The sequence below is a fragment of the Physeter macrocephalus genome, chromosome 11 (assembly GCF_002837175.3).
Source record: "Physeter macrocephalus isolate SW-GA chromosome 11, ASM283717v5, whole genome shotgun sequence".
Taxonomy (NCBI): Eukaryota; Metazoa; Chordata; class Mammalia; order Artiodactyla; family Physeteridae; genus Physeter; species Physeter macrocephalus.
Window position 1 is genome coordinate 60132142 of NC_041224.1, and position 19331 is coordinate 60151472.

At 36.0% G+C, this 19331-nt stretch overlaps 1 protein-coding gene across 13 annotated transcripts in view; it reads left to right on the plus strand.

The window, feature by feature from the left end:
• Positions 1-19331, plus strand: part of MAP2K5 (mitogen-activated protein kinase kinase 5) — a 281510-nt gene that overhangs the window by 109765 nt on the left and 152414 nt on the right. For all 13 annotated transcript variants that reach the window (XM_055088056.1, XM_028494957.2, XM_055088057.1 and 10 more), the window contains 2 exons: positions 3285-3346; positions 8050-8098. In XM_055088056.1, coding sequence (XP_054944031.1) covers positions 3285-3346; positions 8050-8098 — 111 coding nt within the window. The remainder of the gene's footprint in view (positions 1-3284; positions 3347-8049; positions 8099-19331) is intronic.

The following is a 19331-nucleotide window of genomic DNA, read 5'->3' on the forward strand; positions in this document are numbered from 1 at the left end:
AAGCTTGGTGTAATCAGGCCCCACAAGAAGGCATGGTGACTTGAGAGTAGTGATGAGAGGACCAGGGGCCAGACAGGAGGCCAGAGAAATAGGCAGAAGCTAGATTGTGTAGGCCTTGTAGGTCATGGTGAGGAATTTATGTTTCAGTCTGAATTTGTTAGGTTGTATTAGAAGGTTTCAAGTAGGGGAGTGATGTGATAGGCCTTCTCATTAAGTCAAAATTAAATTCACTCAGAAATACCCAAATATAGCATCTCAGAATCTGTGTACATGTATTTGGATTACCATCATGGGAATAAGTTGTTTCCCCCAAAACCCATGTTGCAAAGAAAGAAACGGCTCTTTATTTTTTTCAACTGGAAGAGACTAAGAGAGTTTCTGAAATTTTTGCTTGATCATTTTAAGGAAAATGTTGGGATGAATATGAAACTAAAGTTGCTTGTTTATTTACTACATATCTGTTTATCACACATGCAAGACACTACTTTATGTTGTAGCCCTGCATTAGGATAAACACAGACCTTACCCCATGAGTTCTTTTGGCTTAATTACATGAAGATGATAGCCCCAGTTCATCAACAGAAATGTGTAGTTGTTTGGCAGTTGACATGGATTTTTTGCTGTTCTGTTAGCACTCTTCCTCCCGGTTCCCATGGTGGATAGTGGCATGCAAGGAAATGACTGGCTAGGGATGATCTGAGGCCAGGGAAGCCGAGGAAGTGACAGGTCACAGAGAGTAAACCAGTGACCTTGGAATCATGAGGAGAAGGTTCAAAGCAACCATTCAACAGATAAATGAGTATCTATATGCCTTGAATACCAATGCCTCAGCTAAGATTAAACTGTCTGTCTGAGTACGTGTTATATAGTAATATCACATTGCAGTGAGACTAAAAAGTTCACGTGTGATTCTCAAGCTATGTGATGTTATGGGGAAACCTTTTAGATCTTTGCAGTTCAAAGGTTCAGATCTTTTCCGAATTCTGGCATCAACTGACTCATGGCTGTGACTAGAACACCCACCTCTCTGGACTCATTTTCCCTCCTCTGTCAAATAAAGTCATTGGGCTGATCTTTAAGGTCTCTCCAGCGCTAATGTTTGATGGTTTGATGAGTCTAAAGATTGCCTAGGCCTATAGGATAGAAATGATAGTAAAACTCAGTAAAAATTCAACTGAAAACCCTCTGCCATTTTTAGTCTGATAAGAGTTATTTTAATTGCATGAGAACTCATCCGGCTTAGTAAGAACTATTGATTCTAAGTGGGTCTGCCACAATTTTTTTTTGCCTCTGACAGTATCTCTCTCTAATGATTATGTCAAGGACGGGATGAATCTGTGATGACACAAAGCCAGCTATGTAAAGATTTACCCATATGGATAGCTAAGGAGAGTGGGATATAACTGAGGTTAAGTAGATATTTAGAAAAATCAGTGAATTACCTCAAAATGGGATTCTTTTTTGGCTTGTTCCACTAATAATGGTGGTAATGTAATCTTTGGTTTTTTGATTTAGCTTGTTGACTACTATCCATTTAGCTAATTAAGCCCTGCTTTATATCCTATGTAAAAATAAATCTTCTCTTAGCACTTCTTAGTAGTATATGTGAATAGATTTGCACCTCCTAGTTTTGAGCCACTCAAGCTGTTCACTTCATAAGGGATTGGCCCACTAAACTACATTTCTGAGGATTCCAAATAATAACATGTAAAGCTTGATCTTCTTGAGATTGTTCATCCTTGCAACTGCCAATTCATCTGAAAGATCGATGAGAACATGAAATGTTTTTTTCTACAGTGTTTTCACTTTTCTTGCATCTATAATAAAAATGCCATTTTAGTAAATAAAGATGGCTCACCTCATTGCAGAAGTGTCTTTTTTTCATTCTCTTCCTGGTAGCACCCAGAACCAAAGCATAAGGTTTACTAACACTGTGGTTTTCCAGCTTCTTGTCAGAATCTGGAAACTACAAGCCAAAGTTAATGAAAGAAGTGATCATTTTCCTGCTTTAAACAATATAAATACAAAGCCAATATCTTTATATAAACAAAAATTGTTTCTCAATTATATTGGATAATTTCTTTATGGAACTGAAAGACTGTACACCTCACCTTGACTCAAAGAAAGGTTATTACATGTGGTTAAAATAGTTCTCATATAATCATATCATTAATATGAGTAAAGTAGTGGTTCTTTGCATATCTTCCTGAAATTCTTATACTACTTGTATAAGATTAAAAATTTAACAAGCATACTCAAATTTATACTTCCAAATGAATACTGGTTCCTTTGAAATAGTTTCCTGGGAAAGTTATGCCGTTATTTTAATGATGTTATTGTTGCTGCAAATGGTTTGCAGTCCCTTCTTTTGAAACTGTTTTCAGAGCAACTCAACCTAGCTGGTAAAACTCATGGCGATTTAAATTTATTTATTTATTTATCTGACAGATATTTATTGAATATGTACTCTCTGTTAGTTGTGCTGATTTCTAGGTTGATGAAAATTAGAAACAAACAACATGACCCCTGCCTTTATCATGTTCACAGTCTAGTGATTTTGTTTTTTGGAAACCACCAAAAGCTGAATTTGGTAAAGGTGAAGGATGTTAGTGAATACCATTTTAGTGAAAAAATGTTATGACATAAGGAGTTTTTTTTTTAACCTCATAAAGTGGTTTTCAAAATTGTATCAAAGAGAATTTCCAAAAAAGAAAACACCATTTTGTTCTAAGATAGTATCTTTGGAATATGTTGATTGCTTGTCATGGTACCTAATTTGAAGAGTAACATTCATTTAGATAGATGTTAACATAGCTATTTTACTTTATTAGTTTTTATGTGTATTTTGAATTTTATACGCACCAGCTTTTGTTTGGTTAATATGAAAATTCTAAGATAGGGTCCTGGTTTACCTTTGAGAAAACTGTTAACACAAGCTAGATGCCTAGATATGATTGTCCTATTGATCTTTAGTTTTGTGTATGTATTTAAGTTTACATAAAGTACAGATTCTTAGCCTGTCCTTCACTACTTTCCTTCAGTTTTTACATGTGTATGATTATACACTTGAGACTAAAATGAAAGTATCTAGTTATGCTTCATCTGGAAGTATGATTATGTCATAAATATTGATAAAATTGGACTAAAAACTAATTTTACCCTAGACATCCAATGCATGATGTCAGTAGAGAAAAAGAAGTCTCACAATGGATCCACAGAGGAGGGGCCCAGTGCACTTTTCTAGTAGTTTCATTTGTTGTAACACAACATGTTTGTTTCTACAGGGGGATCTTTGGATGTATATAGAAAAATTCCAGAGCATGTCCTTGGAAGAATTGCAGTGGCGGTGAGTGTATGGCTTCAACTCTATGAAATTTGGGTGATTTAATCTCTATAGTCAAACATTATTCTCCTTATATCCTCAGGATTTTTTTTTTCTTTTTCTTCAATCTATGCTGACTGCCAGGGCCTTCTTAACTGTCTTATCATTGTTGTACTTTCTTCTTTTCATAGACCAACCTACAATAATGACATAGACACATGACAGTTTTCAGGCTTATGGATATTCTTTTTTTTGGCCATGCCGTGTGGCTTGCGGGATCTAGTTCCCTGACCAGGGATCGAACCCGGGCCCTGTCAGTGAAAGGGCCGGGTCCTAACCACTGGACTGCCAGGGAATTTCCTGCATATTCTGACCTGCTCTAGTTTCATGTGTTTGCAGGGACCTTACTACTCTTGTTAAGCAGTAAAATTTCCATGTTCTTCGGAAAGAAAGCTGTTTTAGGGACATTTTGTAGTTATAGGCATATGATTAGAAAATACTTTCAAAGCCTAAATTATTAAAATAAAACCATCTATAAGAAAATACTACTTTAGTCTTAAAGATTTTTGCAGACTTTTTATGTACTTGGTTTTTAATTTTTTCACCACATATATCTGGAATTTATACCCTTTGTGATTTCCTCTTTTCTGTATTCACTAATTTAAACTGATGAACCATATCAACTAAATTAACATTACCATATAAACTCCAAATTTCAAATTTGGAATAACATAGGCTAAACAGTGTCTAAGAGAAGTCGTGGGTGGTGTAATAGTAAACAGTTGCTAAACTAAAGGCGCTCTGATAACTTAAGCAGTTTAGTGCAGAACAAAGTGATTATACCATGTACCATTTAATTAAATGGCTGATTTTCACATTCATTATACATCAAACTGACAACACAAATCCTTTAATCCAACATGGACACTTATTTAGTCTTAGTTCATTGTAATTCACAGCTTTCCTTTTTTCTTTCTAATTATTAGTGAGAACTGCCCAGGGTGATGAGAACTTTCTTTCCTGATGCTATTGCTGCTAAATAGCTTCTAATCTACATGTTTAGGTAGATGAGTATGAAATTTGACTACTTAAAGCACTATTTTAGATGAAAATAAAAATGTTTCATTTCCTCTTTTAATCTCAGGGGGGAATGAATGCTTTGTGGCTTTTGGCAGTTCTTAGCTCTAAAGTTTAAAAACATGTATATTAAAGGGCAAAAAAAAAAAGGGATACCAATTGAAAAAGCAAAAAGTATATGAGTTCTATACTCAATTATCTATCAAACTTGGCTAAAATAGGAATCTGCCTTCTTCAGCAGAGAAGCTTGTTCTTCTTGGACTTCATAAATCTTGCCTCCCTCTTGTGCAGGGCAGCCACACAAGGCCATTGGTCTTTTCAATTCTACTGGAGTGGGAAGCCTGTGAAGTGAATGGAGTCAGCAAAAAAAAAAAAAAAATCCAGCTTCGATGCAGGGCTTACCTAATTGAAAATATGACAGTGATTTTAGTGAAAGGCATTTGAAATAAGTGCTAGCCAAAGCATTATTTGCATTTAACCCTTGCATTTTAAAACATGAGGCTGTTTTTTTTTTTTTTTTCTAAAATGTGTCCAATTTCACCAGCTTTTATGGCTTATCAGGTCATAGTAATGAAAATTGCCTGTGGCCAGAGTAAAAAAAAAAAAAATGCTTTTGATAATTTTACTCTTCATCTGCCACTTTTTATAAACTCTGCTAGGGCCTAAGCTTGTATAATACTTCCAAAGTGTGTTTTTTTAATGAAATTTTAGTAGACTACAAAGTTGGTTAATCCTTTGTTGCATCTAACAAACACCAGTGGAAGGGTTCTACCAATCAAAATAAGACTAGCAGATTGATGGTTTGTAGGACATGGTTTGTAAAGTAAATGTTCTCACAGCCTGATTGGGTTCCCAGTATCCTTGACCATCACTCCTCTAGTGTTCTGAAGACAGCATCAACATCATTCCCTTGTGTTCCCTCAGGGAGGCCAAGGAAACACATGGGTTCTTTTGCCAAGTCAGAAGAAACAGAATCAGGAGAGAGGAGGGAAATAGGTGTATATTGAGTACTTCTTTATGAAAATCATTGATAAATGTTTTATGTACAAATATTATGTCATTTACCCTTCAAGGCTTTGTGTCAAGGCTTTGTCAAGTCGTTGTGAAACCTAGCTTACTGAATAACAATAATACCCTCTAGATTTTCAATGGACAGATTTCTAGCTCCCCATGCATTTATTCTTCTTCTAAAGGAAAATGTAGTCTATTTTGATAAAGTTGGAAGAATAATATTTGTTTTTGAATTTCCAACAAAATTTATAAATTTAGCAAGTATCATAAAATCAGTATTTGTTTTACTTTTTCTCTGCCTGATAATCTGAATATGGTGGATTGCCTTCCCCTGTGTGTTTTCTGATTATTCATTTTCTGTGGGACTAATTTTCAGTGGTGAGTTACCTTTAATGGGAGAGCTTTAAAATATGCAACTAAGCTTATATGTTGAGAACTTTAACCCTATTTCCAGAGCTCAGAGGGTGATTACTTCCAGCTAAATAAGATGACATTGTCCTACTACTCAAAGAAAAAACTGTTTTTATTATTGATGTTATTTTATAAGCATTTAAGGGAATATTTTTGTCCTGTTTCTTCCTTCTGTGTTAGTTATTCCTGTTTTCCTATTTTCTTTTTTTACCATCTTACTGTTCAGAGTACAAGTGTTTTATAGTAATGCCACTTAGTCTGAATCCTGGAAGAAATCATTTGCTATAGATATGTATTCTGTTCTCTTAAAATAGAAAAATATATCACAGAATTGATTATAATGCGTTAGCAAATTTTTCAGGAGTACATTCCACTCAGTAAGAACAATTAAAATATGTTAACTTCTGCTCAGCATTAGTTGATATAGATTTTATCTTCTTCTAGACCTTTAGTATTTGGAAATCGGGTTTTTCCCTTGGCATTTCTATTTTTAATATTGCCCTTGGTCTTTTTTGATCAACTAAAATCCTTGCATATTTAGCTCCAACCCTCTTTTCATCATTCTCAAGATATGTAAATTACTCAGTTACTTCTCATAATGGTAATTTTTCTTTTTCTTATATTCCTGACTCACCTAAAAATTTCTATAATGATGGGTACTTTAAAATTCTTACAGTAAATTTTTAATAATAGTGGTGTGTTCATTGTATCTGATACCTAATTATGAACAGTCAACCTTGAAATTGGTAAGTTCACACTCATGTGCCTACAGGGTCAGTGGGTATGAATAAAAACATATGCGTCTGCTTTTGCAGCTATTTCTATATAAAGATTTTTAAAGCTTTTAATGATTAAATTTCCCACGCAGAAGGTAGCACTTATAACCCATGTACTTAGGGTCTTGGAAATATCTTCTCTTCAGTACTTATTCGACTAATTACTCTTAACTCAGTCTATTAAATTAAAAAATCTAAAATCTAACTCAGATGTTTGTATTTTCTCATTTTATTTCTTTTACTTGCCCTTTCAATATTGTCTACATGATTCCACACATACTTGCATCAGTCAGACTGGCTTGTGAGGATCATCATCTTGATATACTTTGTTGTTTCCTACCCTAATATCATTTAAAATATTTGGGGGGAAACTTTTTATTTTGAAATTATTTTAAACTTCCAGAAAACTGGTTAGAGTAATACTAAGAATTCCCAAAGGTGCTTCACCCAGATTCCCCAATTGTTAACAATTAACCACATTTGGTTAAATATATATGTACAGATTTTTTTCCTGAAACATTTGAGAGTAAGTTGCAAATATCATGACCCTTTACTCCTAATTACTCCAGGTGTGTATTTCCTAAGAACAAGGACATTCTCTTACATTATCACTGTATATGGATCAAAATTAGAAAATTGGCATTGATACATCATTATTATCTAATCAACAGTCCTTATTCAGATTTTGCCAGTTGTCCAATAATACCCTTTATAGACCAAAAGAAAAAAATTTTCTAGTCCAGCATCCAGTCTTGGATTATGCGTTGCATTTAGTTGTCATGTCTGTTTAGTCTCTGTTAATCTGGAACAGTGTCTCAGTGTTTGTCTTCCACGACCTCGATATTTTTGAAGAATGCACTGCCCCAACACTCTGATCATATATTTTTACCTTGGCTTGAATGCTTTTTTCACTTTTCTTCACATCAATTGAATCTGTTACTCAGGACCTAGCACTTCGGTAAAGCCTTCCTGACTACTGTCAGGGGAAGCAGCCTTTAGTCCACCCATTGCCTTCATTAGTTAAGTTTTTAAAAAATGTCTCTCCTTGGTCATAAATGTCATGACTTAAAAAAATTTTCTTTTCATGTACAGAAGTATAGAAAATAAGTGAAAATCTTTGTCCCTTTTTCCTGTCCCTCTCCTTTCTGCCCACACCACCACTGAGAACTTCATCAGTGGACTTCCAGGTCATATTATGTGCACACATATCCATTTCTTTCATTCATCGTACCTTATCTTCAGAACACTGTGAGCTCATTAAAGGAAGGAACCTGTAGCTTATGCATTCGGTGTCCCCACAGCGCCTGACACAGAAATGGGAGGTGTTCAATAAATGCGTGTTGGTTAACAGACTTTGGAAGGAAGAAATTATGGCTGATATGATTATGTGTTTAAATGTGGAAAGTTCCTCATAAAAACCATCATTGTCCTGTTTTCTCTTTCTCAATTTAGGTCGTTAAAGGCCTTACTTATTTGTGGAGTTTAAAGATTTTACATAGAGGTATGTACTGAGCTTAACGAGCTCTGACTTAATTTGGGGTAGGGTGGGGAGCTCTCCCTATACCTTGATTTTTAAAGTGAATAAATGATCTAATATTTAAACCAGGTGATATATTTGGTAGTCAGTAAGATGGCTGCTTTATAAATGTTACTTAAAAATTTTTTTCTTCCTTAACTACTCTGATTTAGATTATAAACTTGGTATTGTATTTTTGTGAATAATGTTTACCAAACATGTAAAATGGTGTTTCATAGTATTTGGAAATGACAGGATCTTATTTATCTTAACTCTAGTTAATTGCAAAACCTTCACTTTCTATACAATTGCATCCCTTCCTTTTATTAACATTTCAAGTATCCTCATGCACTGTTCCTTAAGAGATTGCTTTACATACCTTGAAAGTGAAACTTTAAATAAGGGATTGGTAAGTGCATCAGCAGTTAGTCTCCTAGTCTATTAACAGAACACATGAGAAAAATAATCAGATAACTGTTGAATGTTGCAAAAGGAACCTCCCTTTGCATTTTTTAATATTCCCAAAATGTCTGAATTCATTTGGAAGTTGGCCTAATGTTACTAACTACTGTTTAATTTTACACGTCTGCTCAGCCTAGCTTTATGCACATTTGGAGAATGCAGCAACATACACATTAGATGTGATGAAAGGAAAGTTTTGTGGTTTTTTTTTTTAAGGTATAAGGTATGAGAGAGAGAAAACAACTGATGTCTTCAATTGTAGTATCACGTCGGTCACTAAGGGTTTTTTTTTTTTTTGTGGTGGTTTTAATATCCTAGTGATTCCAAATTTGTGCTTAAATCTTCCTTCCTCTTTTGAAAAGGGTATGTAGATTTTGACAAGCAAAACTTTCAGTTCAGTTCTTGAAGGTGTTTATGCTGATTAAATGGAATCAGAAACCAAGTTTTTCTTTAAAGCCAGTCCACTCTATTTCTAGAGCATATAGTTGGTACACAATGTAGATGTTGGGAGAGTGAGCTGAGTGTGTATTATTCTTCCTGGGAATAAATAAGCATGTGAATACATCTGGTGGGTGAGAAAAAATGGAGCATTTTCTCCTCCAAGATTAAGAGAGAATGGTCGTTAACATAATATGACTTACATTGCTTCCCTGTACTCCCACTTCCCCACACTCACCAACCCACAAAGTGGTTATAGCCATTTTCATAGGAATTAACACAGTGGTCAATTTGTGTCATTTTATTGATTTTTATGGACATCTGCTATCCATTTGACAAAGGAACTCAAGGAAGTCGTCAATGCTCAGTAGCAAAGCCTTCATTAAAAGGACCTTGCCATGGAAATGCAAATGTTATTTTTTAAAATTAATTTTTATTATTTATTTTTTAATTTTTGGCTGCGTTGGGTCTTTGTTGCTGTGTATGGGCTTTCTCTAGTTGCGGTGCACGGGCTTCTCACTGTGGTGGCTTCTCTTGTTGCGGAGCATGGGCTCTAGGCGTGCGGGCTCCAGTAGTTGTGGCACCTGGGCTCAGCAGTTGTGGCTCGTGGGCTCTAGAGCGCAGGCTCAGTAGTTGTGGCACACGGACTTAGTTGCTCCACAGCATGTGGGATCTTCCTGGACCAGGGCTTGAACCTATGTCCCCTGCATTGGCAGGCAGATTCTTAACCACTGTACCACCGGGGAAGTCCTGCAAATATTATTATTAAAGAGATCCTTAGGCTCATCCTGTACTCTGGGCACACAGCATAATTCTGGTTTATAAGGAATTCTCACTAGCCATAACTTTCTGTGAGGACTCTTAGTAGCACTAAGAACTATAGTAGATAGGAAAATACTATTCAGTTATTCTGCAGTCATCTTTGTTTTTCTTCTTTAAAATCATTGGTTTTAGTTTTACTCTTCATCTGGAGGAATAATTGAATTTTTCATTAAAAATGGCATCTTGATGGACATGTTTCAAATGGATTTATGTCTGGATCTAAAAATAAAGTCTAAAGTGCTCATCAGAGTCCTGTATAACCACCTTGTAATCACTGTGGGCAAGTGTGGTTGACCAGAGCCTCTCAGAGGTAGGTAGGTCCTTCTCCCCAGCTGTGGTTGCAGTTTGGGCTAAGAAGGGTTCTTTGATCAGTGATGTATGAGGGCCTTAGTGGTTTGACTGATTTTGGACATAGAGGTTTCAAAAAAGAATCCTAAGCCTGTACTTCTCTTTTTAGTCTGTGCTGGCCAGTCCAGTTCCCACAGAGAGTAACCACTATAAAATGCCACTGGTTATGGAATGAAGATATCTGCGAGAGGCTGAGTGGGGATAGTGGTAGTGGGCCAGCTAACCCTCTCAAGGGATTTCAGTTTTTAAAATTTATTTATTTAATTAAAGTATTGATTTACAATGTTGTATTAGTTTCAGGTATACAGTGTTGTGTTAGGTACAGCAAAGTGATTCATTTATACATATATACAGATTCTTTTCCCTTACAGGTTATTACAGAATATTGAGTATAGTTCCCTATGCTAAACAGTAGGTCCTTCTTGGTTATCTATTTTGTATATAATAGTGTGTATATGTTCAGTTTTAAATAAAAGCCAGTAAGTGAATGTGCATCTGTATCTGTCTAGATGGAAAGACTAATGAATTACAGTGCAGATGAACAGTTATTCCCCAGTAATTATGGGTACTCAGCTATAGAAATAGTATGCTGTGATAGTATACCTCATTAAACATATATGTTTAGCTTTTGAGTTTCCTTGTTATTTGTGGAAACTTTTACCTTCCAGATGTAAAAGTACGTGTTTTTATTGAAGAGTAGAAGAAGCCAGGTGTCCCTGAAGAATTTTGTAAAGCTTTGTCATGAGAAATTTATTCTAGATTGAGTAGTTGTTGACTTAATATTTTAGAGGTTTTATCTATATTTAATAACTTGGATTTCATAAAAATAAGATTAAAGATGCCTTTTTATTTACCAAAAAGCTATTTAATTTTGTCCTTGATTAAAAAATTGTAGCTTTTTAGATCAGTTCAATTAAAGATCAGAGCTTTTAAGTTCAGCTAAGGCAATTAAATAGGTAATATACTTGTTTATAGACTTTTGATATGTAAGCTTATTGCTGTACCTTCTTAAAAGCACGTGTCCTCATTTTTGCTTTCTTGAATGATGATGGGAGTTCTAGCTGAATATATGTCACATTGTCAAATCAAAGACAGTGGTCCTTCTGCAGGAGAGGGAACCCGGTACAAGCGCTGTGAGAAGACAGAGTGAAAAGATGGTGAAAGAGAAGCACTAATGAGTGATCTAAGCCTCCTTCTCCTTTGTCTCGTTCTGAGTACCTGTGTTCTCCTCTGACTGTCATTTTCTTCCCTACCAAATGCTGCCCCTAAAGACCAGGATCTTGTACTTATGAGCACAAATTTTGAAATATTAAGAAATGGATATATATTCAGTTATCTAATGAGAAAAGATGATAAACTTTCTCACATTTAAATGGCTTCTTTGAAGTACAGTGGTCCTGGATTTGTAGCTGTAAATAGTGTGTGTGTGTGTGTGTGTGTGTGTGTGTATGTGTATGTGTATATATATGTACATATATGTGTGTATATATATGTATATATGTATATATATGTGTATATAAAAGGGTGTGTGTGTGTGTATATATATATATATATATATATATATATATAGTGGAATTTATAAAATATAGTTAATGACTTCCAGACAAGCTGTTGAAAATTGAGTCTTTCCTATAGTGCAAACCCCATGAGGACTGTAGAGCAGAGTGAAATCTGAGCAACAAGCAGCAACAGACCACCCATCCATCCCATGAAGCTTGTTAGTCTGGTACAGGGTTAGTTTATTTGTGTATTATGTAAACTGTAAATTTTTTTAGGAATTGAAGTGTGTCAGTTGCCATTCATAGTGGATCATCAAATGTTATATTCAACCAGGTTTTACTTTTGTTTATTTTGTTCTTTTTAAGATCTGGTTGAGATGATATATGTGAAAGTGCTTTATAAACTATCAAATATTAGTAATGCAGGTATGTTTTAATTATATAATAACTATTATTAGAATTAACCATTTTATCCTGTTAATAAGCATACCTCACTCCCAAATCAAGCCAGGGAGAGAGTTTATTATACTTTGTATTACTAGGTGAAAAATTATGAAAATCTTTTCTTCAGGATAAACATGTGGTATCACATGAGGAAATAATTATTAAAACTGTTTGAAACTTCCATCAAGATTAACTACTGTGGAAAAATTGTCTTTATTAAAAAGCATTCATGTGAGCCCTGTGAGCATAGCATGTACTGACTGAGTAAAAACAAAGAAAATGAACAGTGAGAAAGTCTGTTAGGCCAGATCTGACATTACAGCAAACATTGCAGCTTAACTTCAAAACATACATCGCCACTAATGAGGTGAGAGCCCTGCATATTAATAAACCTACAGCTCCAGTCACAGCCATCATTACCCACATCAAACATAAATACAAGATTAACACCTATGCCATTTCTTTGGAAGATATGAGAATGCCCTGGCATTAACTGCTCTCTCTTTCCCTGAGGATAATAAATAGAAATGGAAGGGTAATGAGAATAGAACTTAGATTAAGAAAATAAAATTGGCAGTCAGGCTGGGGCAGTCTTACACAGGTGGAGAAGTTTATAGAAAGAAAAAAACCTAGATAGTTGGTGTCCCAGGATATTTTTGTATATATGAACCTGGTTGGTTTCATCAATTTTCTCTAACAGGAGAGCTTTTTTATATTTTATATATATATGTATTTAAAAATTTTTTTTGTGTTATTCTGAAGGCAAATGCTGCCCAAATAGATTTGTGATTGGAGAAAGTAAGTCTTGTGGTTTCAATAGGCATGTTAGAAATTTCATTTTCTACCCCTGGCTCTACTTTTTATTAATCTGGCCTCATACATATTTTCCAGTTGGTGCCAAAGCCAGTGTTTTTAATTTGTCCATGGAGCAACTATTTATTTTTATCCCTACTGTGTTCCAGGCAGTTGTCTATGTAGTTGGAATACATCGATTTGTATAAAACAAAAGATTCTGATACTCATGGAACTTATACTCTAGCTGAGGTGGGGCAGGGTTGGGAAAGTAATGTCCATAAGTAATGAACATAATAAAAAAATAAATACAGAGTGTGTTAGAGGGTAGTTATTAATAGGGAGAAAAGACAAAGTAGATCAAGCTTAGGGGAGGCAAACGGCAGGTTGCAGTGTTCATCAAGTAGGCCTCATAGAGAAGATGAGATTGAAGCAAAGACTTGAAGGAAGAGAGTTGTTAGACAGGAAGGTATGTGGGGGCACAGAGCAGAAGATGCTGGTGGGATGTGCGTGGCGTGTTCATGGAACAGCAGGGAGGCCAGTGTGTCACGCTGAGGATAGGGGTGAGGGTATTATCAGCTGTTAGGCAGTGTTACAGTAACCAGGTGAGTTATAGAAGCTCAGGTCAGGGAGACAGTCGTGAAGATGGGGAGAAGTGGTCAGATTCTGAATGTATTTTAAACGTAGAGTTAGAATTTCCTGATGGATTGCTTGTGGATTTTTAGAGGAAGAGAGGAGTCAAGTTTGCTTCAACTTTCAGCAGCAGTTCAGTGTGATGAAAAATGTTTCCTGCTACATTTTTTTTTTCTGCTAAAAGAGAGACCTTCACTAAAATTAAAGAAAAAACTGGTAATATCAAGTGCTGACAAAGAATACAGAGCAACTGAACTCTCATACATTGCTGGTGGGAATATGAAATGGTCCAGCCACTTTGGAAAGCAGTGTGGTACTGTCCTACAAAATGATTTGGCAATCACACTCCACGCGGCTTTATTCATAATAGCCCCAAACTGGAAACAACTCCATTGTCTTTCAACTGGTGAATGAATAAACAAACCTGTGGTACATCCAAACATAGAATACTACTCAGTAATAATAGGGAACAAACTACTGATTCATGCAGTGACATAGATGCACCGTAAGTTCCTTATGCTAAGTGAAAGAAGCCAGACTCAAAGGGCTGCCTATTGTGTCACTCCACGTATATGACATTCTGGAAAAGGCAAAGCAATAAGGATGGAAAATACATCAGTGGTTGCCCAAGGGTAGAGGAAGGGTTGACTATAAAGCTGTGAGGGAATTTTGGGAGATGTTGCAAATTCTATATCTTGAATTTGGTGGTGGTTGTCAGACTGTCCACATTTGTTAGAACACTTAGACTTATACACCTAGATAGGGTGAATTTTACTGTAAATTATACCTCAGTAAATCAGACTTTAAAAAAAAGAAGAAGGAAGAGAACGAAGGCATTCTTTTAATTCTTAGCAGTGCAGTGGAAGCTCTACTTTATTATTATTATTTTTTTAATTTATTTATTTTTCTTTTTTTTGGCTGCGTTGGGTCTTCATTGTGACATGTGGGATCTTTGCAGCGCACAGACTCTTCGTTGCAGCACACCGGCTTCTCTCTAGTTGTTGCATGCAGGTTTTCTTTCTCTAGTTGTGTCATGCGGCCTCCAGAACATGTGGGCTCTGTAGTTTGCAGCATGCGGGCTCTCTAGTTGAGGCACGCGGGCTCAGTAGTTGTGGCGTGCAGGCTTAGTTGCCCTGCGGCATGTGGGATCTTAGTTCCCCAACCAGGGATCGAACCCATGTCCCCTCCATTGGAAGGTGAATTCTTTACCACTGGACCACTAGGGAAGTCCCATGGAAGCTCTACTTTAGAAAGACGTTTCCCCTGCCCAAACAGACAGACCATTCTTTCAAGGGGTCTGGTTGATTCTGTCATTATCATCATATATCGTAGCTCCTGAAAACTCCTACCTAGGTTTGGTCTAGCAACTCACTAGCTTGAAAAAAAAAAAAAAAAAGAATCCTACATGATTTAAAGGATATCTGCAATGTCAGAAAGAGAAAAGAGAGAGAGGGAGGGATGGGAGGAGGAAGGGAGAGGAAGAGAGAAACTTAAAAGTTGCTGTTATCCTTGGCCAGCAATTTGGAGCATCTGGAAATTGCACAGATTTTTCTTTTCTTAGTTAACCTGTTTTTTTCCTCAGATATTATTTAAGAACTGTAGATGTGCCACACTGACTTGGTCTAACTTGGACAATTTTTAAAAAGCTCAATTTCTAAGAAGGAATAAAGTTTTATTTAAATTCCCAATCCAGTCCCGCTGACTGACTGCCTTGCTGTGTCACCCTGGAAAGGCAGGTGACTCTTGCTCTCCGGGCCTCAGTTTCCTCATATATAAAATGAAGGGATGGCTAGATGATCACTCAAGTTCCTTCAAGCACCAGGATTCTGGATTCTTTGATTCGTGACTGAAGGAAGTATGACATATTACTATGGTACAAAGTAAGTCAGGTATATCAGAGAAGAAAGAAAACGAATGAGAATCCCTGCGAGTAGATTTTGCTATGAATATCGTAGTAATAGTAATAATAATGAATATTCATTAGGCACTTACTCTGTACCAGACCCTATTCTAAGTGCTTAACATGTATAAACTATTTTGTGTTCCTTCAAAATGGGCAACTCTGGGAAATATGAAATATTTTAGAACTAAAAAGGCTAAAATGCAAGCAAATATTAATAATTGAGAATTAAAGCCATGTGGCTTAGCTAAGAATACTGTTGCTTTCTAAACCAAACTGATATAATCAATACAAAAGACATCTTTAAGGGGAAAGGGTTTTTAAACTGTAAAGTATACTGAAAATAAAATATTATCATTAACAAAGAGTTATAAAACAGACATGCAGAGTTACAACTTAGATGGAAAGCAAAGGTATTCTTTTTTTAAAAATCTTTTTATTTTGAAATGATTGTAGATCCACAGGAAGTTGCCCCCAAAATGTACAGAAAGTTCACCTGCAAGGGCATCCTTTCTTTTTTTTTTTAACATCTTTATTGGCGTATAATTGCTTTACAATGGTGTGTTAGTTTCTGCTTTATAACAAAGTGATTCAGTTATACATATACATATGTTCCCATATCTCTTCCCTCTTGCATCTCCCTCCCTCCCACCCTCCCTGTCCCACGCTGTAAGTGGTCACAAACCACCTAGCTGATCTCCCTGTGTTATGCGGCTGCTTCCCACTAGCTAGCTATTTTATGTTTGTTAGTGTATATATGTCCATGCCACTCTCTCACTTTGTCCCAGCTTACCCTTCCGCCTCCCTGTATCCTCAAGTCCATTCTCTAGTAGCTCTGCATCTTTATTCCTGTCTTGCCACTAGGTTCTTCAGGACCTTTTTTTTTTTAGATTCCATATATATGTGTTAGCATATGGTATTTGTTTTTCTCTTTCTGACTTACTTCCCTCTGTATGACAGTCTCTAGGTCCATCCACCTCACTAAAAATAACTCAGTTTCGTTCCTTTTTATGGCTGAGTAATATTCCATTGTATATATGTGCCACGTCTTTATGCATTCATCTGTTGATGGACACTTAGGCTGCTTCCATGTCCTGGCTATTGTAAATAGAGCTGCACTGAACATTTTGGTACATGACTTTTTTATTTTTAACATCTTTATTGGAGTATAATTGCTTTACAATGGTGTGTTAGTTTCTGCTTTATAACAAAGTGAATCAGTTATACATATACATATGTTCCCATATCTCTTCCCTCTTGCATCTCCCTCCCTCCCACCCTCCCTATCCCACCCCTCTCATGGTCACAAAGCACAGAGGTGATCTCCCTGTGCTATGCGGCAGCTTCCCACTAGCTATCTAATTTACATTTGGTAGATGATTAATGACGTTGAGTATTCTTTCATGTGTTTGTTGGCAATCTGTATATCTTCTTTGGAGAAATGTCTATTTAGGTCTTCTGCCCAATTTTAGATTGGGTTGTTTGTTTTTTTGTTACTGAGCTGCATGAGTTACTTATGAATTTTGGAGATTAATCCTTTGTCAGCTGCTTCATTTGCAGATCTTTTCTCCCATTCTGAGGGTTGTCTTTTGGTCTTGTTTATGGTTTCCTTTGCTGTGCAAAAGCTTATAAGTTTCACTAGGTCCCATTTGTTTATTTTTGTTTTTATTTCCATTTCTCGAGGAGGTGGGTCAAAAAGGATCTTGCTGTGATTTATGTCATAGAGTGTTCTGCCTATGTTTTCCTTTAAGAGGTTTATAGTGTCTGGCCTTACATTTAGGTGTTTAATCCATTTTGAGTTTATTTTTGTGTATGGTGTTAGGGAGTGTTCTAATTTCATTCTTTTACATGTAGCTGTCCAGTTTTCCCAGCACCATGAATTGAGGAGGCTGTCTTTTTCTCCACTGTATATTCTTGCCTCCTTTCTCAAAAATGAGGTTACCATATGTGCGTGGGTTTATCTCTGGACTTTCTGTCCTGTTCCATTGATCTCTATTTCTGTTTTTGTGCCAGTACCATACTGTCTTGATTACTGTAGCTTTGTATTATAGTCTGAAGTCCGGGAGCCTGATTCCTCCAGCTCCGCTTTTCTTTCTCAGGATTGCTTTGGGTATTCGGGGTGTTTTGTGTTTCCATACAAATTCTGAAATTTTTTGAACACAGGTCTTTTGTCTCATTAGGTAGGTTTATTCCTAGATATTTTATTCTGTTTGTTTCAGTGGTAAATGGGAGTGTCTTCTTAATTTCACTTTCAGAGTTTTCATCATTCTTGTATAGGAATGCAAGCGATTTCTGTGCATTAATTTTGTATCCTGCAACTTTACCAAATTCATTGATTAGCTCTAGTAGTTTTCTGGTAACGTCTTTAGGATTCTCTATGTATAATATCGTATCATCTGCAAACAGTGAGAGCTTTACTTCTTCTTTTCCGATTTGGATTCCTTTTATTTCTTTTTCTTCTCTGATTGCTGTGGCTAAAACTTCCAAAACAATGTTGAATAATAGTGGTGAGAGTGGGCAACCTTGTTGTTCTTGATCTTAGTGGAAATGATTTCAATTTTTCACCATTGAGGACGATATTGGCTGTGGGTTTGTCATATATGGCCTTTATTGTGTTGAGGTAAGTTCACTCTATGCCTACATTCTGCAGGGTTTTTATCATAAATGGGTGTTGAATTTTGTCAAAAGCTTTCTCTGCATCTGTTGAGATGATCATGAGGTTTTTCTCCTTCAGTTTGTTAAGATGGTGTATCACGATTGATTTGCATATATTGAAGAATCCTTGGATTCCTGGAATAAACCCCATTTGATCATAGTGTGTGATCCTTTTAATGTGCTGTTGGATTCTGTTTGCTAGTATTTTGTTGAGGATTTTTGCATCTATGTTCATCAGTGATATTGGCCTGTAGTTTTCTTTCTTTGTGACCTCTTTGTCTGGTTTTGGTATCAGGGTGATGGTGGCCTCGTAGAATGAGTTTGGGAGTGTTCCTCCCTCTGCTATATTTTGGAAGAGTTTGAGAAGGATAGGTATTAGCTCTTCTCTAAATTTCTCATGGAATTTGCCTGTGAAGCCGTCTGGTCCTGGCCTTTTGTTTGTTGTAAGATTTTCACACAGTTTCAATTTCAGTGCTTGTGATTCATCTGTTCATATTTTCTATTTGTTCCTGGTTCAGTCTCGGCCTTTCTCTAATTGCTTTAGGTGTAAGGTTAAGTTGTTTATTTGAGATGTTTCTTGTTTCTTAAGGTAGGATTGTATTGCTGTAAACTTTCCTCTTAGAACTGCTTTTGCTGCATCCCATAGGTTTTGGGTCATTGTGTCTCCATTGTCATTTGTTTCTAAGATTTTTTGATTTCCTCTTTGATTTCTTCAGTGATCTCTTGGTTACTAAGTAGTGTATTGTTTAGCCTCCATGTGTTTGTATTTTTTACAGCTTTTTTCCTGTAGTTGATAGGTAGTCTGGTAGCGTTGTGGTTGGAAAAGACACTTGATACGATTTCAATTTTCTTAAATTTACCAAGGCTTGATTTGTGACCCAACATATGATCTGTCCTGGAGAATGTTCCATGAGCACTTGAGAAGAAAGTGTATTCTGTTGTTTTTGGATGGAATATCCTATAAATATCAATTAAGTCCTTCTTGTTTAATATATCATTTAAAACTTGTGTTTCCTTATTTATTTTCATTTTGGATGATCTGTCCATTTGTGAAAGTGGGGTGTTAAAGTCCCCTACTATGATTGTGTTACTGTCGATTTCCCCTTTTATGGCTGTTAGCATTTGCCTTATGTATTGAGGTGCTCCTATGTTGGGTGCATAAATATTTACAATTGTTATATCTTCTTCTTGGATTGATCCCTTGATCATTATGTAGTGTCCTTCT